The following is a 22,202-nucleotide window of genomic DNA, read 5'->3' as shown; positions in this document are numbered from 1 at the left end:
GCGAATGTAGGATTTCATTTTAATACTTTGTCCTTTTTACGCCATTTTCATGCCCAGGGTAAATCCGTTTTAATTGGGGGCGGATGGGGGGTGGGTGGTTGGACGAATACAGATGAGCGGGATCCACCGTATAGGTATAGGGTAGTACTGTGAAATCGTATTAAAAGAAGATAAATGGTATTGGAGATTCAACTCGACTTGCACACATTCTCCGCACTCATCAGTTAAGAATGTGTCTCCTCTTTCACTTTTGGTACACCACAAGGAGCTTTTCTGGGTCACAATATTAATTTCGTGAGTCGGTTTGATGGGAGGGGGATGGTGGTGGTTGGGGGAGAGTAGTTAGTGGGTAGGTATTGTACCCGTAAATGTAATACTGTGTGTGCGGGGGTTTAGATTGTGCTCCATAGTGCGGCAATGTGTCCAATGATGTAGCTTTGTGTGGAAGTGGAGAAAGAGTTGGGCCATTAAAGTCTCTCAAATAGAAGGAGCTATACTGTCGCTCCTTTCTAACTTTCTGGACGAGTAAACTCTTCGTGCCTCATTTAATTTTCCAGTGAAATTATCATTTACAAATCAGCTTAACCTTCTGCCGAAAGACACCAAGAAAGTGCCACAGAGAGTAGTTGTTGGGTGGGAGTCAATTTGGACGAGAGCGCGGTATGTCCTTTTTTTGAGGAGGTGGATGTTTTGCAAAGTTATTTTGTGCCACTGAATTATCATATTGAAAATCAAATTAACAAAGTTCACCCCCTATGTGACCATCAAAGGGGCGGACGGAGGTGACATAGTGTCCTTATCAGTGTTCGCCTCCTCACTTTTGTTCATTAGTTTCCGTTTTCTGCAGAAGCTGGATTTTAGTCCTTTCTCCACCCCCTCCCCTGTGTTCTACCCCTCAGATGATTAGCTACATGGGGGCAGGCACATTTTCACATGACACATCGCACATATCGTGAAAATTTGTGTACAAAACTTTGGAGACTTTTTGGCCGGTCCCTGTGGACAATTATGTGTGATGACCTACAAGCAATCCACCCCTGCCATTATCATTCTCCACAGGCCAGCCCTCCTGAGATGCTGCCCCGTGATAAAGCACCGAGGTCCTTCTGTGATATTTTCGTCGAATTTTCCCATCTACATATCACACCGGGCATCGCCACTATAGTATATATTGAGTTACAGACCATTTTTCTGGCACAGGGATGTTTGTGTGCGTGTCACACAGGCGGACCGCTTTATCCCGCTTCGTCATCGCTAGGGGTGCTTTTTCTACTTCCTCTGGAAATATTGTTTTTTTCCTGTTCTCCCCCCAAAGCTTTTGGCTTTTTTGTGAGTGTGTGTGCGGTTTCACGGTGGATTTCTTGCGCATTTCTCATAACTTGTTCTTTTTCAGATTATACCCCCAACCCCCTAGCTATCAGCCAGCAGTTTACAATTCAATCCACACAGGGTGCTTCAGGGCTCCACGATAACACCCACAATTTATAGCAAAAATTTCAGCTACAGGGAAAATATTAATGCTATTTATAGAAAAACATGGGCTAGAAAACATTTTAGGCTGATTGTTGTTCCAAAAAATTGTCAACAAGATAATTTGGTCATTTTTTTCTCGAAATTCTATATTAGAGATTTTAAATTAAATACGTTGGACGAATTTAGATATTTTCCAAGAAAGGAAAAATCTTACTAAAATATTAAAGGATATTTTTAATTTAGGGTGAAGGTAGATACTTCAGAAATAACTTTTTTTTTATAAATAAAAAGTCAAAAGAGTAAAAATAAATTAAATGAAAATGATTCTTTGAAAAGGAAAGTGAATGGTTCTATTAATAGAAAAGAGGGAAAATCCTTTAATTCAGAAGAACTAAAAGAATTCTATTAAAGCCTATTAAATTTTTCAATAGCAACACATTAACTCTTAATTTACTCCCATTACATTTGAAACAACTTATTTCGGATATCTAAACATTAATTTCCTTCCTCCCTTAGCCATTAAGCTCAATGACCTTACGTTTCTGCGGAGAGGCGGGGGTTGAAAAACTACAAGAACTTTCAGATGACTTGTGTCAACCTTCCTCAAGAGATTAGGTCAGTGGCAATTTCGGTCCCTAATTAACTTTTCGTTCGGCTCATCCCAAAATCAGTGGGCCTTTAAATAAACTTGCAAATCTCTTCAATAAATAAAACGTACAATGTGAGAGTGAGACGGAGATAGAGACCTTTTTCGCCACCCCCGCATTGCTTGTTTGTTTTGGAAATGTCAGATCTAATGATATATACATTCGCCTTCCGTTCGTGAATGCTTGAGCGAAAATTATCAAGAAAATTCTCCATTCGTCAAATGACAGCGACAAATCATATTTCCCTTTGCATGTATCATCTTTTCTCTCTCCTAAGGCAGCGCAAATGTGTTATTATTTTGGTATCCCCTTATATATGTATGTACATAATACCCCGCCACTAATGGTTAGACAAAGGCTCATTGTCTCATCACTTTAACGCTATTTGCTCACAGCGCTAGACGGTGAATGGCGGTGCTACCATTGCGAAAGAAGTCATAAATCACGGAGCTGTGACTCCCCTGTTTCATTCCTGATGAACACCATATAGACATGAGTATTTCTAATAGTCTTCCCTGCTTGCGGTTCTCAAACTAAGCAATGTGCCGTATGTGTGTGGGATGATGCGGAATGGAGAGATGGGGCACAAAAAGTAAGAATATGTGCTGTGGGGGTTGCTGTTCTGCCTTCTACCATACCAAGTTTGGATGTATCCTCTGGAATTGTTGCTATTATTCCCCCGCACAAGCAGCAAAGTGAGTAAGAATCCTAATGCTGTGAGTTTTGTCTGTGATTCATGACTTTTCTTGTTTCATCCCCCTCAAAAAGAATCCACCCCCACACTATTCCCCCGGGCTACGATGGCCTTAGCGCAGTTTATAGCATTTCTGCAGAATGCATCAAAAACTGTCTGTCTCCGCTGGATCAGCTGTTTAAGAAGATCCATCAGAAAAATTATAAAATGTATTAAAGTCCAATTATTGGATCATTACAAGATGCTTAAGACAAAGTAAAGGCAAAAATACTTACTTTTCTAGGAAACTTTGAGGATTTTAAAGATTTCTCATATATTTTTTTTTCTTTTACAAAATGAGTAAAGAAAAACCAAGCCTTTTAATATTTTTTGATCTTTAACAAAAATTACAAAAAAAATCTTACCTTCAATTGTCGGATTAAAGGAAAAGAATGAAGAAATAAATTAGTTCAACAAGTCTGGCCTAAGTTTTTTAAATAAGGCCTAAGGTTTTTAGTTAGGCCTAAGTTTTTCAGGCCAGGTTTGAGTTTAGTTATACCAGGCTTTAGTTTTTTTTAACTAGCTTCAAGTTTCAAAGCTAGGTTTAATTTTTTTTAGAATGACCTAATTCTTTGTAGCAACTTTAAGTTTTAAAATCTTGTCTTTAAGGCTTAAAGGTTAGGTTAGACAAAAATATGGCTTAATACATCTTTAAATGATCTTGACGATTTTACTAGATCTTTTACGGACACAAAAACACGTAGAAATTATCCAAAATTGCATTAAGTCTTTATACAGCCTGACGTAACTTTGAAACTTTAACAACCTAACCTTAAAACTAAGGTCCGACTTAAAAAACCACTAAAATTTAGCTCAACAGATTTAAGCCTGGCTAAAAATGGACCAATCCGGACTCAATTGTGAATTCACCCTGAATTTATCAAAAATGTTTAATTAAAATAATTTTTTTTCCAATAAATTCTTAAATTAATTCAGTAAAATTTGATTCCCATTCAACTGTTCTAAATGAAACATAAAAACGCTATCTCACAGATCTTATTTATACCATGAATACCATGAATATATTCTGTAGTAGAATCTGCCTTTTCTGTCTCTTACAAATTGATTTCTCATTGAAAATTCATCGGCTTAAATTGAATATATTTGCTACTATAAATCAAACTTTGTTTATTGATAGAAATTTTCAATTAGTTTACAAAATATTTTGATATTTGCAAATTATTTGCATATTTGATGGTCAAAGGGACAAAATGCTACTACTATGTATATTTTAATAGGGGTGTGGATTGAAGCTTTATAGAGTGTGTTGATAAACCCTTTATCGCTTGGTGTACCCTAAAACATTATAGAGTAAATAATTCACCAAAAGTTTTCAACTTTGCAAATTAGTTGAATGCCGTTGAGTCTTTAGGGGTGGTTGCACCTGCCCAGAAGGTGTGTGTGTAGTGAAATAAATCTCTTATGTGATAAAATATAACTATGCACTTTCTCATTTTATACAACCACGAAAAGGGATGAAATACTGAAGGAATTGCCTTATGTGCAATATTCACATCTTTACAGCATATCCCATACCTCTCACATCCTCAACATTCTTTATATGCAAACTTTGCTTACCTTTTGGCAAAACTACCTTCTCAAATAGGGACGAGGGTGGCGTAGTTGTTTTCCATATTTATCCCACCACCCCCTCCCCGTAAAGACGACTATGTGGAGATAAGTTTGGGATGAGCAACGATCGTGGTGTGTGTGTGTTGTGAATTTCTTGCCTGAATCCATAATATGCTACACCCCAATCTCCATCCGCCCCACATTTGAAACAACCCCCTTTAACTATGAAATCATAATCAAGTGAGGAGCGAGATGCAAGACATACACTCGTGCTTTGCCCAAAATGTATGTGGAATCTTCATGTCCACAAAGATATAGAAAAGCATCCCCCGCAAAGAGAATGGTGCGAATAAAGTTGGACCAAAACTTAAATTAACCATGTGGCAGTATCGAGCCAAACAAAAGACATTTTCTTCCCCAAAATCTTCTCTTCTTTGCTTTTGTAAAGAGATGGCGGTGTGAGGTGCATTCCACAAGGAAAACTCCTCATTGCCATTCTATACCATATATGCTGATAATTAGGGAAAAGTTTTAATACAAACTCACCCAGAGCGGGAGGGTGGTGGAACGCCTCATGTAAAGTTAAATGTTTGCAAAATTTAAGTTTTTCCCACAAAGGATTGCAATTCTCATGAATTTTCAAGTATTTCATGCGAAAAGCACGCATAAATGTTATCTCACCATCACTACAAAGTAAAGAAAATTTTATTCTTTAGTAATTTACTCCTTAAATTATTTATTTCAAAGTTAAGAGATTATAAAGTGGAAAAACATGCATTTGAGACCTGTTTTCTTTTTTATAATTTGACGAGGTAAATTGTCGCTTCGCTCCAATTTTCCTCGCCCCGCTTCGCGGGGGGTTTTGCGCTTCGCGCAAATTTTAGAGAGAAAAAAAACTGTGATGATTTATACGTAGATTGGGGTTACACATCAACCCCAAAAAAATTGCAAAGAGAAGAAATCATTTTCATACAACATTTCCGGCGCCAAATTCAAAAATTCGCAAAAAATGCATGAGAGTTATATGGGGGCTACCTGAAGGGGGGCTTTGGGGGGAAAATGGATACGGCCACTCGAAACCGCCTGTTATAAGGAGCCTCTGTGCCAAATTTCATCGCGATCGGTCAAACGGTGTAGATTTGTATAGCCGAACACGACGGAAGATTACCAACAAACAGACCTTTCTTTATTATATAGATAGATGGAGAGCATTCATCAAACCCAAAGAAAAAAAATTTGCAAAGAGAAGAAATCATTTCCATACAACATTTCCGGCGCCAAATTCAAAAATTCGCAAAAAAAGCATGAGAGTTATATGGGGGCTACCTGAAGGGGGGCTTTGGGGGGGAAATGAATACGGCCACTCGAAACCGCCTGTTATAAGGAGCCTCTGTGCCAAATTTCATCGCGATCGGACAAACGGTGTAGATTTGTATAGCCGAACACGACGGAAGATTACCAACAAACAGACCTTTCTTTATTATATAGATAAAATTTTCTATAGTAATAAATTTTTAAAATTTTATCAAAAATTTTGCATTTTATATTTGCAAAATTTTTGTTCCCAACTCTTAAAAGATTTTCTTAATAATTTATTATTTAATTGCCATGAATATTATCTAGTTTAAGTTAATTAGACAAGCAAAGACTGTCACTAAATAGAAATCCTTAAACATTTAACCATTACGTAATTAAATTTAAACTGTTTTAAGCATGAGCAGCAGAACTTTTATCGATTTAAGTTATATCCTTCTAATGGTTCCGCAATATTCTTTCAAGGTTAGTATCCTCCCATTCTCTAGGAAGTTTTACGATAAGGTTTTACGAAATAAATGTGAATAAATTATGCGATTCACTTGCCTAAACGTAAGATGATGTTAAATTCTTGAGTGAGTTTTAGGGTCGATTGAGAGGTATGTATGTACATAAAAATCAATTCCCCTTTTTCCCAGGAATCCCACGGGGGAATTTGCAAAGAGATAAATTAGAGTGCGGGTGAGGGGCGCGGGGGAGGATTGGGAAGCAACAACGTGGGTGTATATGTCGAAGACGATGGGGAAGTGCCTTGTAAATGAAATAACCCTTTAGGGCAAGTTTACACAACTCCGATGGGAAGTATAAAACAATTTGTTCAACTTCTAATTAAACCAGGAAAATCTACATAACGTCTAACATTCATTTATAATGAGAAAAGGTCGATGGATATAGAAGTCTTTCTTGACATTATCCGTCAGTTTCATTTCAATTCCATTCCACCGTGTCGTCTTCATGGCATTACAATGGAGTCACTTGGGTGTATGGAGGCAACTCCGCTCAGAGCATATTGAATAAATAATTTGAGCCATTTGAAATCTTGTAATTAGTAGAAAGTCGTCATTTTTTCATTAGCCACGAATGAATTATTCATTTAACCGAAGCCCCATAAATTTCTCCTATTCTCTGCAGGACCTTCCCACCCACTGCTATATACTTTCCTCATCGATTCCCTGTATTGGGGTTCTTTTTTTTTATTTCATTTTCCGGCAGTTCGGCTAGAAAATGTGTATTTGACTTTTGTGGTGAAATATCAAACATTATATTGGTTCAGAACACCCCTGTGCCCCCTGTGCCATTCCACTTGTGGCTGCGACTCTCCCCTTTGAGTGCTTTTAGGTACGACTTCCAATAAATTCGAAAGTATAACGTGGCATTAATTAATTAGGTTTCGATTATCCTTCATATGTTTTTCATACGTATTCGCTATATAGTGAGAAATGTGTGCCTGTGTGCGACTCAGGGGGAAATCAATAGGGGTGATTTCCCTCAAAATTTATTACCCACAAAGCCTCCCACAAATTCATACACACAAGTGTTGGTCTTTCTTCGGGAAGCCACCACAGGGTCTTGCACACCTTTCAGATACCCCCTTTCGGTGGACAAACATGTGTAATCGCACATGTATGGGGAATGGGGGTGGAGGGTGGAAAAGCGGTGGATTAAGTCCACCACATACCATTCAATTTCCACAAGAATTTATTGAAACAATTCCGTAGGCAATTCCCTTCGGAAGCCATTGGGGCTTTCGCCCACAGAAGAAAACGGCCCCTCGTAACACATTTGGATGCCAATGCAGGGCCAACCGGCGTGGTGGGGATAAAGTAACACAACATAACATTACATAAATTGAAACCTAAATCTTTTAAATGGACTACATCGGTTCACTTGAGTCTTTTTTCCCTTTAGCGATGAGAAAGAAAAAATCCACCACAGTTCGACCCCCTGTAGTCCCTCTTTTTTTTTGCCCCCCGCAAAATTGCCAAAGACATACAGTGTGGTGCGTTCACAGGGGTGGTCGTTTAATGCCACACTCTCATTCAGGAGGCACACGAGTGAGAGTGAAAAGGGATTCGAATTGTTTACTCAAGGAAATTCCAATGTGAAGGGAGGCTTTGTTTTCTTTCTTCCCCTCATAAATTGATAATTTCGTCGTGGAAATTCAACAGCATTTCTGCGGGGGATAAAGAATTTTTACAGTGGATATACTGTGAAATTGAGACGGAATTTTAGCAGCTGAAAGAATTTTTTTCTCTTTTTGAAGTGTTTCTTGCAAGAGCTTTTATGTAATGAATGTCATGAACTGAAAAGCTCACGCCTTTCTTTGTTGGGTACCCTTCTTTCTACTTCTTACGCCATTTTCTTACATTTTAACCCAGATTTTTTTTCATTGTATGTATACTACATTCAATAGGCTAGGAAAATTTAATTTTGTTGACCTTTGAGTGCATAAAAAATTAAACAAAATAATTTTATTTTCACGGAAATCGAATAAAGGGTCATATTCAGCGACCAATAAATCCTTAAAATCGTTAAATTTTCCGAAGAAATTCTTGAAATTTCAAAGATTTTCTCGTTGCTGAATATACCTCAAATTCGTTCAAGTACAAGAGCTTTTGAAATTTTTATTCCAAAATTAGAATATTGTGTGAGAATTCACTTTTCTAGCCATTTTTAAGTTAGACTTTTCGAAAATTTTGGGCATATTTGGGTTAATGCGAGCTTTTTTCATATATATTTTATGGATAGTTTCATATACACATCTACATGTACATTGGTTACATAAAAGCCAAAAAGAAGACGTAAATAATCGAACACCAATCAATTTATATTTGTTTTTCAAATTGACTCTCAAAAGTATATAAATAAATATCTAAAAATAAAAATTTGACTTGAAAAGAACAAGGAAACCTCAAATTTTATCCTCCTCCCTTTGAAAACATTCTGATTGAGGGAAATTCTTCTATGTGGCGCAATATTGTCAGCCGATGGTGGGTGTTGAATCGATACAAATCCCTGTTGATCTCTAACCTCTGTGGCGTGGAATAAGAAAAAGTCGTGTCGGAGGAAAGTGATGTAAATACTCACTGAAAATGTATGTGAATAAATGGGAGAAAATGGGCAATGGAAGCACCATCGTCTACCATCGAGAGAGAGAGAGGAGAAAAATAAACAAAACACCACTTTGCCATAGTTTTAATATCGTTTCGGAAGAACTGCCATAAAGGAAGCGGATTACTCCATGGGTGTGGAGGCTGTGAGATGGCATACATATAAGGGAGTGAAGAACCGAGAGTGGTGAAAGACGAAGAAATCCGCCCCATAGAAAACACCATCGACTTGAGTTTAGTCGATTTAAGTAATAAAATAAAATATTCTTGCTAAACCCAATGGTGAATCTTCCATATAAGAGTTGAGAGGGTGTAGGAGGAGTGGGGTACAAGGAGGAATTTTGTTGGCAATTCCGTTGACTGCATGCTGCCCCCGAGGATCAATTCGGGATTTTCTCATACTTAAAGATAGAGTGGCTCCTTGCTGTGTGTGTGGATGGCTTGAATTTTTGTGAAAGAGGGCCGAACTCTCCGAGTTTTTTGAAGGATGTTAGGGGTTGGCTCCGTATCCACTTGAGTGCATTGATTGACCAACAAGGGAATAAAATTGCCAGTGGCGTTTGTGGAATTTCCTTCCATCACTCCCACTTGGTTGCTCCTACATATACGTTCCGTCAGCATATCCGCAATAACGTCTTATTGAACAATAGAATATTTCCCTCCATTGAGGTCTCGGTTGTATGTAGAAAAATGCTCACTCAGTGCATGCATAGGGTCCAATCCAGAGTTGAAGGAGCATTTCCACAAAGGGGCACTTTCCATGGAGACGCGGAATTTAATAATAAATTCCATGACGGAGTTTTTGCACTTGTACACGGAGGTACAAGGGATTAAATCACAGCGAACAGTGATACGATTAGCTCTAAAACTTTCTTCTGCGGAACATCCGTCGTGTGGACTCTTGAGGGGGGTGTATGTACGTAGAATGAAATCCCAAAGTTTCTCCAAAGAAAATGCCCCAGAAGGCAGGGAGAGGAAATTGAAAGTTAGCTCACAGGGATCATAATACCCCACTCTCTCTCTCTTTCTTGACAAAAATCTCGGTCGTTTCTTTCCCATCATAGGAGGAAATAGACAAAACTTTCTCCGGAAAAAAAACCCCGTGTAATTCTACTAGAGAAACAAGGTGCAAGAATTTTCCCATTACTACCCACCATGAAGGAGAAAGTTTCACAAACTAAATTCATTCTGATTTTTTATATTCATTGCCCATTAAAAATGCCAACTGGACAGATTTTATTCCCTTTTGGCACTCTTAGCATATTCAAGTGTTCCAGTATGGAGACAAAATCAAAATCAAGGGGCTATATCACTTACAATTTAATCGTGGTAATGCACAAAACATGTCAAATGAAATTATCTGGAATGTTGTGAAAATATTCTTATCTATGTACAATTCCAGCGATGAAGAAATATCACATCAAATTGTAAAATTATTTACAAGTGGTTTGTTCCAGTACTTAATTTGTAGAAGAGTTTATTAAATTAATCTTTTTTTAAGCTATAAACCACTTGAATTAGTTGGTATACCACAATCGTGGCATACCAAGTATTGTAATCGTCGGAAAAACCGACTACCTCAGATCGGGCTCAAACTTGGTATGAGCACGTTTCAGACAACCCACATTCCAAAAATGGTGGTGGAAAATTTTTGATCCGGCCGGCCTGCCGTCCTGCCGTCCTGCCGTCCGGGACTCTAAACTTTGCCTTATATCTCGAGAACGGTGAGAGATAGAGCCTTCAGGTTTGAAGTTTTCTATAGAAATGTGGGTGTAAAATTTCATTTTTTTGCATTTTCAAAATCCAAGATGGCCGCCATCCGCCATTTTGAAATACTGTCAACCAGTTTCCTTATAGCTAGAGGTCTGAAACTTTAGTATGTTGTAGTGCTCAGTGAGATGTTTTCATCGATAACTCATACTTCAAAATCGGTCAAGCGGTTAAGCAAATATGGCGGTCTAAAGCAAAAAGTGTTTTTTCGATATAACTCGAGAACGGCTTGACCGATTTTGACCGTCTTGGTATCAAATGAAAGGTTTCAAGAAGCTCTACAACTGTCTAAAACATTCCTAGTTCCAAAAATATCCGCAAGAGGCGCTAAAATCAAAAACAAAAATTGCCTAACTTTAAAGGGCAATATCTCTGAATCCCCATCATCGATTTCTTTTAAATTTTGATATGTTGTAGCCTAAGTCAATATCTTTCACCAGTCCGAAAATGAAGAAAATCTATGTCGCCGTTTAGAAGATATAGCCATTTGAAAAATTCTTGAATTTGAAAAGTTGTAAGAGCCATATCTCCTGAACCGCTTGCCCGATTTTGCTCATCTTGGTATTAAATTAAAGGTTTTGCAATTCTCTACAACTTTCTAGAACATCAGAAACCTCTAGAACCATTTCTTGAGGACAAAAAGTGCAAAAAACTGTTTTGGTGAAACAAAAAACCGCCATTTTTGTTCTAAATGTGACTTTGAAAATTATTGAAATTTATGTCAATTTATAGCCTATTTTAATACCTTTCCAAAACTAGTCAAGAATTTTCTATAGGTCTTATAGAACTTCAGATATGAGCATTTTTATCTTTCATATTGATGAATTTCATAAAAAAAATCAACTTTGCCTACTAATCCTACTTACAAATTAAATTACAACACCATCCGCGTTGTGGTATACCAACTCTAATAACTGGACGCGTTATGATTGACTTTCAATTATCCCGTTGCAAGTTCAGAAAATGGGTCAGAGCGGTATGTGGGACAATCAGAAAATCGATTTTCCACCAATCAGCGTCGGAAAAATTGTATCTGAGTTCAGAATTAAAACAACAATTGAAATAACAACAGAATGAAAGCTTTGGCATAATTTTTACTTTAATTCCAATTTTCCGATTTTTTCTAGAGAATTTCTACATTGACTGATAAAATCTTTTAACCTTTTAAAAAATACAAAGTCGAAGTTAAAAAGATTTGTTTCTATCCAACAGTAGAGACCGAAGTCGATGGACTTTTCGTCGACGACGACTTGATGCAAAGTTTGCATCGACTTCGACGACTAAGTCGAGTTAGTCAGTCGAGCATAAGTCGACGACGACTCAACGACTTAGTCGACTTATAGAGGAAAATTACACAAAATTTTTTATACAGAGCATAAAGTTTATAATTAAATATTTTAGCTGTGTTTCTTTCAGACACAGCTTTTGTGTACCGAGCAAAATCGAAAGTCGTCAGATCGGGCTCAAACTTGGGATGAGCACGAATTAGGGTCCCCACATTCCAAAAAACGTATGCGCCAAAAAAAAATTTTCCGGCCGTCCGTCCGTCGGACGGACGGACGGAACCTAACGCTAAATTGCAAGAGAACGGTGATAGATAGAGACTTGCGGTAAACGGCAAAGTTTAAATATCGACCGGAAGACATCCGATTATGAGGTCAAATCCACCCCCCCACCCCCCCGTCCGCCATTTTGAATAACCTCAAAATTTTGTTTTCGCTATATCTCAGCCGCTATTATAGCTAGAGGGCTGAAATTTTGATATGTTGTAGGGGCCATCAGTTTCATTTTAAACATTATTTTTGTGTTCTAAAGTAGTCAATATATACTTCTTTGAGTGTATCAAGAGGTCTATTGAGCTCATTTCACGGCAAGAATTTTCTTATTTTGCGAAAAATTCAATACTTTTGAGGCAGTATTAAGAATTTTCAATTTATTTAAATGTTTAATTTGTTTTTTTTTATCACATTTTTTTTGGAATGTTCAGGAGCTTTTTTTAGATTCTATTTTTTTTACCCTAGAGAATGGCATAATGAAGCTCTGAAAGCTCTAGAAATAGGTTTTTCTTAAATTTGCACAAAACTCCGAAGAGAGTTACAATGAAGCTCATAAGGAAGCTTTTAATAAAAAATATATTTCTGAAAGAATGAGTATGATCATAATATTTATTTAATATGCTTTTAGCCAAATTAAGGAGTACCAAATTTTGTATGGGAAGAGTTATTCGATGAAGCAATCAAATTTCGCATAATTAAAAAAAAAAGAATAAAAATAATAAGATATTCTGGATTTTGTCGGCAGACAAAATCCTGGTTATAATAAGATATTCTGGATTTTGTCGGCAGACAAAATCCTGGTTATAATAAGATATTCTGGATTTTGTCGGCAGACAAAATCCAGGTTATATTAAGATATTCCGGATTTTGTCGGCAGACAAAATTCAGGTTACATTAAGATATTCTGGATTTTGTCGGCAGACAAAATCCTGGTTACAATAAGATATTCTGGATTTTGTCGGCAGACAAAATCCTGGTTATAATAAGATATTCTGGATTTTGTCGGCAGACAAAATCCAGGTTATATTAAGATATTCTGGATTTTGTCGGTAGACAAAATCCTGGTTATAATAAGATATTCTAGATTTTGTCGGCAGACAAAATCCTGGTTATAATAAGATATTCTGGATTTTGTCGGCAGACAAAATCCAGGTTATATTAAGATATTCCGGATTTTGTCGGCAGACAAAATTCAGGTTACATTAAGATATTCTGGATTTTGTCGGCAGACAAAATCCTGGTTACAATAAGATATTCTGGATTTTGTCGGCAGACAAAATCCTGGTTATAATAAGATATTCTGGATTTTGTCGGCAGACAAAATCCTGGTTATAATAAGATATTCTAGATTTTGTCGGCAGACAAAATCCTGGTTATAATAAGATATTCTGGATTTTGTCGGCAGGCAAAATCCTGGTTATAATAAGATATTCTGGATTTTGTCGGCAGACAAAATTCAGGTTATATTAAGATATTCTGGATTTTGTCGGCAGACAAAATCCTGGTTATAATAAGATATTCTGGATTTTGTCGGCAGACAAAATCCTGGTTATAATAAGATATTCTGGATTTTGTCGGCAGACAAAATTCAGGTTATATTAAGATATTCTGGATTTTGTCGGCAGACAAAATTCAGGTTATATTAAGATATTCTGGATTTTGTCGGCAGACAAAATCCTGGTTATAATAAGATATTCTGGATTTTGTCGGCAGACAAAATCCAGGTTATATTAAGATATTCTGGATTTTGTCGGCAGACAAAATTCTGGTTATAATAAGATATTCTGGATTTTGTCGGCAGACAAAATCCAGGTTATATTAAGATATTCTGGATTTTGTCGGTAGACAAAATCCTGGTTATAATAAGATATTCTAGATTTTGTCGGCAGACAAAATCCTGGTTATAATAAGATATTCTGGATTTTGTCGGCAGACAAAATCCAGGTTATATTAAGATATTCCGGATTTTGTCGGCAGACAAAATCCTGGTTATAATAAGATATTCTGGATTTTGTCGGCAGACAAAATCCAGGTTATATTAAGATATTCCGGATTTTGTCGGCAGACAAAATTCAGGTTACATTAAGATATTCTGGATTTTGTCGGCAGACAAAATCCTGGTTATAATAAGATATTCTGGATTTTGTCGGCAGACAAAATCCTGGTTATAATAAGATATTCTGGATTTTGTCGGCAGACAAAATCCTGGTTATAATAAGATATTCTGGATTTTGTCGGCAGAAAAAATCCTGGTTATAATAAGATATTCTGGATTTTGTCGGCAGACAAAATTCAGGTTATATTAAGATATTCTGGATTTTGTCGGCAGACAAAATCCAGGTTATATTAAGATATTCTGGATTTTGTCGGCAGACAAAATCCTGGTTATAATAAGACCTGACTTAAATCTTAAAACCGACTCAAAAACCGATTTAAATTTTTAAGCCCCACTGAGTAGTGCATTTTACCCAGAGTTATTTAACCCCTTAAGAACCAAGGACCAATGGGACGTTTTCGCTACACACCTTGTTTGTGAAAATGTCCAATTCTGGCTAGTTAATTTTTATTTCTTTGTTCCACCCACTGGATTCCTTATTATTCATAAGGGGTTAATCCTTAAAGGTATTACCCCTTTACCCATAGTAAGGTCTTTACATACATAGCTAGAATTAAACTGGCCAAAAAGCTGAATTATGAAAATTGACTAAAAATCCATTAATTAGGGTGAAATTCCCTGAGTCAGGTTTAAGTTTTTAAAGTCAGTATTATTTTAGTTTTTAATCGAAATTATTAGTTTCATAAGCTACATAGGATTGAATTTTTAAGGTCAGCATTTTTACGTAAGATTTAGGTTTTTTTTAAGTCAGTCGCAAGGTTTTTAGGTACAAAAAAAGATTTTTGAGTTTGAATTGAGTTTTTTATGACAGATTTACTTTTAGTGAATTTCACCTTGAATTTCTTAAGATTGCAGAAATCAGTCTAATTGTATTGCGAAACATTTACTTTAAAAAGATGAACTTGTGTTAATTATAAAGAATCGGAGTTGTACTAAAAATAATTAAAATAATGGGCCTAATTCAGCGACCAAGAAACCCTTGAAATCTTTAAATTTTGTACTGAAATTTCAAGATTTCAAGCGAATTTCAAGGGTTTCTTGGTCGCTGAATAAGGCCCAATATTGAATTTTGATTGCTGTATTTCTAACTACCTTGAATAACTAGCGCTTAATTAAATATTATTTTAACACATTTAGAGTGAAACTCCAGTTCAAATATTTTACAGAAGTTGTAACGTTTCTTTGTTAGAAAAGGATTTTAAGAAAGATTGTTTCTTCGTCAACTGTTACGCGTTTGGCATTAACTTTTTATAAAATAAGTTGAAAAGAAAAAAAAAATATTTTCTCTTCAAAGTGCACTTTGCGCTTAAAATTAACTTATTATAAAAAAGTTTTTTAGAGGTAAATTGTATTTTTAAATCATAAGAAATTTTGAGGTTTTTCATAAATTAAAAAACTAAAAATGATCAAATTATTATTATTTTTTGAGCACTAGTCGACTTTGAGTCGACTTGAGATCGACTACGACGACTTACGACTAGTCGACAAAATTGATCAACGACGACGACTCAAGAAAATCCATCGACTAGTCACTAGTCGCGACTTCAACTCGACTAACTTCGGTCTCTACAACAGAATTTAGCATTCTGTGTTCCACCTGCCACAAACAACTAAACTGAATATTAGCGGCCCTCTTATGTATTTCCGGTATTTCCCTACTAAATGACCTGACCCTGCAGAGGAGGCCTAGAAGAAAATTCTAAATTCTACTAACTCTTTTTTCATTTTTCCTCAAATTTATGGTCAAAATCCTAAAATATCTAACAAACACTCCAAGTAATCTTAATCAAATGATAGATAAAACACTTGACTTTGTATATTTATAACACTTTAATTCATCAATATTGCAGTAGTTCCTCAGAAGCAGTGAAGCTCGTAAAAAGTGAATTTCCCCATAAATTCAATAAAGTGAAAAACCAATATAGAAATGATTTGCATATCAGTGATTTTGAGTGCTTTTACTCTCGTGGCAATTGGATATTTGTGGGTCAAGAAGCAGTATAGATATTTCAAGGATAAAGGATTACCCTACATACCACCAAAGTTTCCTCTGGGAAATCTCCGGGGAGTTGGAAAAGTAAAACATAGTGGAGTGTTTATTCGTGAAGTTTATGAATATATCAAAAGGAAAGATACCTTGGGCGGAGTTTTCTTCTTTGTCCGACCTGTGGTTGTACCAACTGATTTGGATTTGATAAAGCAAGTTCTTGTTAAGGATTTTCAGAGCTTTCACGATCGCGGATTTTATGTCAATGAACGCGATGATCCACTTTCGGGGCATTTAATTGCCCTCTCTGGGCAAAGATGGAAGAATCTACGAGCTAAGCTTACGCCCACGTATACTGCTAAGAAATTGAAGATGATGCACGGGACAATTGCCGTAATTGGGCAGAGATTCCAGGAATGCCTAGAAGGTTACGTAGGGCAGGATGTTGAAATTGGAGACATTATAAGTCGATTTACAACGGATGTAATAGGAAGTTGTGCTTTTGGTATTGAATGCAATAGCCTAAAGGATCCTAATACGGAATTCCGGACGATGGCGAAGAAGGTGTCAGACGTGCGTGGCTTTAAGTTCTTCAAAAGATTCCTCTTGACACTTTTCCCCAATGTTGGACGGGCGCTTCGTATGAGCTCAACACCAAAGGATGTTTCGGACTTCTTTATGGGTAGCTTGAGGGAAATGATTGACATGAGGGAGAGGAATAACATCAAGAGGGATGATTTCCTTGAACTCCTCATGCAAATCAAGAACACCGGAAGGCTGGAAGGGGAAGATGTCGATCTGGGAAAAATGACTTTCGAAGAATTGGCAGCACAAACGTTTGTTTTCTTCATTGCTGGCTATGGAACATCTGCCTTTACCACAACTTTTGTTTTGTACGAACTGGCATTGGATCAATCAGCTCAAGATCGTGCTAGAAAAGAACTTCAGCAAATTCTTGAGAAGCATGGAGAATTTTCTTACGAAGCTTGCATGGAAATGAAGTATATCGATCAAATTATTAAAGGTAAAAAAAAGGTCTAATAAGAAAATTTTTGTAAGACTTAATTTAGATAGACCCTTAATCCATTAATGCTCCTTTACAGAAACTTTAAGGCTTCATCCAATCCTTCCAAACTTGATCAGAAATTTAAATCAAGACTACAAAATTCCTGAGAGGAATCTGGTCTTTGAGAAAGGAAGCTTCTTCAGCATTCCCGTCATTGGCATCCACTATGATCCCGAAATCTATCCTGATCCATATAAATTCAATCCTGAACGCTTCACAGAGGAGAACAGCAGAAATCGTCATTCCTGTGCATGGCTGCCATTTGGAGAAGGTCCACGGAATTGCATTGGAAAGAGATTCGGAATAATTGAAGTTAAAATTGGTCTTGCCATGCTGCTTAGCAAGTTCAAGATCAAACCAACCCCTAAGACACCTATTCCAATGCAATACGATCCTGCAGTCACCATCCTAACTCCAAAGGGGGGAATGTGGTTAAAACTTGAACACATTTAAACTGAAAAAAAAATCTTATAAATTTTAAAAGAAGAAATTGACTACATAATTCAATTCGCAAAATAATATGAAAGAGAAAATTAAAGCTAAATAACAGATTGTTTAATTTTTTATGTGCAGCTTGTTTTGAAACCCATCTTGTTTTTGCTCATTATATGTAAATAATATATAGAATAACCTGCTGACCCCTGGGCAAAAGTCGAGAGTTTCTAGAGCAAAGAGAGAAACGAGAAAATCACACTAAAACCCAAACTTTGCCTTTTGACTAAGAGCTCTCCCCGGCATTAATCTTCACAATCCCTCATGCAAAACTTATTTCCTCAGTCTGGAGAAGTCTTTCCCACTTCCCTCACTTTTCTCACCCACCCCCCATCCCCTGCCAAAAAAGCCACCATTCTGGTCATTTGGCTGCGCATTCTTATATGGCGTTTCTGTTGAAAATTTTATGGCTTCAGTTGGACAATTTTGTAGCAACAATTACGGGCTTATTCTCACTTTGGTGCGAAAAATGCGGCCGTCCTTTCATTCCGACAATGACATTTCACGCGGAATCAAATTATGGTCCATCTCTTTGGGGCTCAATTAAAACTTTTAATGACAAAAATTGTTTTCACAGCCAGGAGTTGCGCGCTATATTGCTTTGCGAGGATTATTGAATTTTCTCCTCTACCACTTTCAATTTATTTGCCAGGACGAAAGACTCCCAAGCATTATGATATAAGTGGCGCACCCTCCCCACATTGACGGTATGATAATAAAAATTTACACTTTAGTTATTAATAAATTAAGTTATACAATAGCTCTATATATGAAAAGTTTTACGTGGCGCCAAAAGGAGATTCAAATTGATTAAAAGCACTCAAGTTTTGGTTGAATTTTTCGTACATGGTGTGAGAGGGAGTTATTGAATGTTTTTTGAGGACCTTTTCAAGAAAGTTTAAATTGCCAGTTAAATGAAAGTGCATTTGTGGGTGAATATATAATTAATTTATGCATTGAAGGGGGAATAAAATTTAGTAATCAATATTATGAGAGATATGAAATAATTTATGATTTTTTTTCGATTCGAACTTTAATATTTGCTTAAATCTAGAATTATATTTAAGCAAAAATAAATCAAAAATAATTCAAACAAAATATTGATCATAAAAATAGAATTCTATGTGGTATTAAAGCTAATATGGGCGAGTAAATGCAATTATTTCAGGAATAATAAACGTATGTACCTAATGTTCTCAAAGTAAAATCTATTTTTGAACTAAAATTACTTTACATAACAAATCATTAAATCAGTACGTAAACAAAAATGATCAATTTGAATGGAACGTATTGTGTTTCGTTGAAAGGATAGCACATTGTCCTGATCTTGGATTTTTAATGAGCTAAAATGAGCACTAGTGCCATAATTTCTATTATAGGAAACCTCCCCAGTTTCATATTCACAGAATTAAACGAGTAAAAAAGCAAAATATATCATTGGAATTGAAATGGAAATTGAAGTGAAAACACATTAAAGTAATTTGAATTCTAATTGAGATATTGGTTTGATTACTATCACCAGAAAATGTCAATTTGTCACGGAAGAAAAAAGCTCTGTATCAGCTGTTAATATCAGATTTCTATATATAGCTTGGATGTGTATATATAATAATTTATTTTAGAGCTTTCTCAGCGATCTACGCTTGACCTCCCATACCTAAATGGTTTTACTAAATACCACCCCCACCACATATAGAGGATACCCACTCTGTATGCCTCCCCGGGGAAATGGCTGTAATAGTTTTGGATTATGCTGAAAAAGTCGAAGAAAATCCCTTAATCCAATTCGCTGTGGAAGTTGGAGTGTCCATAAAGGAGTATCCTTTCAGGTTGGGGGTGGTTATTTTGATGCTCACAGCTCCAAATATTCTCTACAACCCCCCCCCCCCCTCAATACAAACTCCTCACCACACATTGTTTCTTATGCCCATTCCCTCCCACCCAGATCCCCATCTATCCGTGTAAATTTCCAGGGGTTAGTTCCACATCAGGCGTAAACACGGGCATAATATTGGAGGGTATACGGCGGGAGTAAAAAAAACGAAGCAAAACCCCTCCAGGAAGAAAAAAAAATACTCCAAACCTGAGAGATCCCTTTGGTGTGGGATTTTTCCGTGCGATTTAATATGCAAAGAGATGAAAATTTTGTGTACCGAACACTCCAGGTTTGTTTTTCCAGCTCACAAACCCAAAAGCAGACAACCAACAATTAACATGAAAAAAGTTTTTTCGTGTTACCGCCAGACACTCACATGATTACAATAAATAAATAAATAAAACACCAGAAATTCGCTACCCCGGCGCGGAAGATGAATTAGGGCATGGGGTGATGTTGTGAGAGGAAAATTATGTCAGTTATTTACTTCACAGCCAAAAGGTTTTTCGCTACAAGATTAAATGTACTGGTAAGTTTCACTTACGGGCTGTGATTCTTCCTTCAGTGATCAGTCTAAGTGTGATATTTGATATAAGTTTGGTGGTGCAAACTCTGGGGGAAGGCTAACTCGCGCATTGGCTGTGATTCGTGGCGCGAGTCATCCTTCCCCAGAGTTTGCACCACCAAACTTATATCAAATATCACACTTAGACTGACCTCTGAAGGAAGAATCACAGCCCGTAAGTGAAACTTACCAGTACATTCCCTTTTCTGATTAATCCATACTCTGCAGCTATCTATTAGACCTTTGCATTTACATATATTTAACTTGGCCTCTGAAGGAAGAATCACAGCCCGTAAGTGAAACTTACCAGTACATTCCCTTTTCCCTTTTCTGATTAATCCATACTCTACAGCTATCTATTAGACTTTGCATTTACATATATTTAACTTGGCCTCTGAAGGAAGAATCACAGCCCGTAAGTGAAACTTACCATGTACATTCCCTTTTCTGCTTAATCTATACTTTGCAGCTATATATACATTTTACCGTTATATTTTACTTTGCATTTATATTTATATACTTTATATACGTTATATATAAGGCGCCCCGCTTCGCGGGGCGCCAGAAGGTTACTGTCTTAATTTGCATTTATATTTATATACCTTATATATAAGGCGCCCCGCTTCGCGGGGCGCCAAAGGGTTACTGTCCTACTTTGCATTTATATTTTCTAAATAATCTTATGTACTTAACTCACTTAGCCATAATGTTATATTAAATTTTAATTGTCCATATCTCCTAAACGGTTCGATAGATTTTCTTATATGACCCATCGTTGGAAAGGTCTTGATATAAGCTATAACATACTGAAGTTCAATCAAAATTTATGATCTAGTTTTCGAAAAATTAAGGTTCGAAATTTTCGAAAATTTTGTTTTTGATTTTAGCGCCTTTTGCGGTCATTTCTCGAAGTTGCAATGTTCTAGATATTTGTAGGGTTTCACGAAACCTTTCATTTGCGCTTGAGATGATCAAAATCGAACTAGTAGAACCCGAGATATTTAATACTAACTTTAGAGCGCTATATCTCCGAAACGGCTCGATAGATTTCCTTGAATGACCTATCGTTGGAAAGGTCTTGACCTCAACTATAACATACTAAAATTTAATCAAAATTTATGATTTAGTTTTCGAGATATTCATCGAAAACTCATCGAAAATTTTGTTTTCGATTTTTGGCCCCCTAGCGGTTACTTTTGAAACTTCGGATGTTCTAGAGAGTTGTAGGGCTTGTTGAGAGCTTTCATTTGAGCCCAGGTTGATCAAAATCGGTCAAGCCGTTTTCGAGTTATGATCGATTTTCGATGAAAAATTGTGACGGCCATATTGGCTAAACGGCTTGACCGATTTTCGAAAATAAGGCATCGTTGGAAAGGTCTTGATGGCCCCTATAACATATCAAAATTTCAGACCTCTAGCTCTTATAGGGGCTGAGATATCGGCAAAACAAAATTTTGGGGATATCCAAAATGGCGGACGGAGGGGAGGGGGGGTGAATTTGACTTCATAATCGGATGTCTTCCACCCGATATATGAACTTTGCCGTTGACCGCAAGTCTCTATCTATTACCGTTCTCTTTTTATTAAGCCACATACGACGGACGGACGGACGGCCGGACGGACGGACGGACGGCCGGACGGACGGACGGACGGACGGACGGACGGCCGGAACATTTTTTTGGCGCATACGTTTTTTGGAATGTGGGGACCCTAATTCGTGGTCATACCAAGTTTGAGCCCGATCGGACAACATTGCATTTTAGGTGGTAGACAGAAGCTGTGCTATTCTTTTCTTCGAAAGAATCACAGCTAAAAGGCAAAGAGCACAAAAGCCAAAAGGGAGAGAGAGAGCAGGTAAAAACACGATCTCCCTATTTCAGGGATAAGTGCAATAGTTGCACTTTCATTACGTTTTTAGCATTTTT

General features: G+C 36.8%; 2 protein-coding genes across 3 annotated transcripts in view; one reads left to right on the top strand and one right to left on the bottom strand.

Moving 5' to 3' along the window:
• LOC129790334 (uncharacterized) overlaps positions 1–22,202 on the bottom strand; it is a 163,411-nt gene that overhangs the window by 50,517 nt on the left and 90,692 nt on the right. The gene's annotated exons all lie outside the window — the stretch shown is intronic.
• LOC129790247 (probable cytochrome P450 6a14) lies at positions 16,137–17,888 on the top strand. Its single transcript, XM_055827679.1, has 2 exons — positions 16,137–17,302; positions 17,382–17,888. The coding sequence occupies exons 1-2, from the start codon at positions 16,219–16,221 to the stop codon at positions 17,795–17,797; spliced, it is 1,500 nt and encodes a 499-aa protein (XP_055683654.1). The 5' UTR covers positions 16,137–16,218; the 3' UTR covers positions 17,798–17,888.

Source organism: Lutzomyia longipalpis, chromosome 2 (genome assembly GCF_024334085.1).
Source record: "Lutzomyia longipalpis isolate SR_M1_2022 chromosome 2, ASM2433408v1".
NCBI lineage: Eukaryota > Metazoa > Arthropoda > Insecta > Diptera > Psychodidae > Lutzomyia > Lutzomyia longipalpis.
Note: the sequence above shows the minus strand (reverse complement) of the source record. Positions and strands in the feature narration are given on the sequence as shown.

Excerpts from the sequence above, each read along its gene's own strand:
- LOC129790247 (XM_055827679.1), top strand. The coding sequence starts at position 16,219 with ATGATTTGCATATCAGTGATTTTGAGTGCTTTTACTCTCGTGGCAATT. Across the intron at positions 17,303-17,381 it reads TATCGATCAAATTATTAAAG|AAACTTTAAGGCTTCATCCA; the intron begins GTAAAAAAAAGG and ends GCTCCTTTACAG.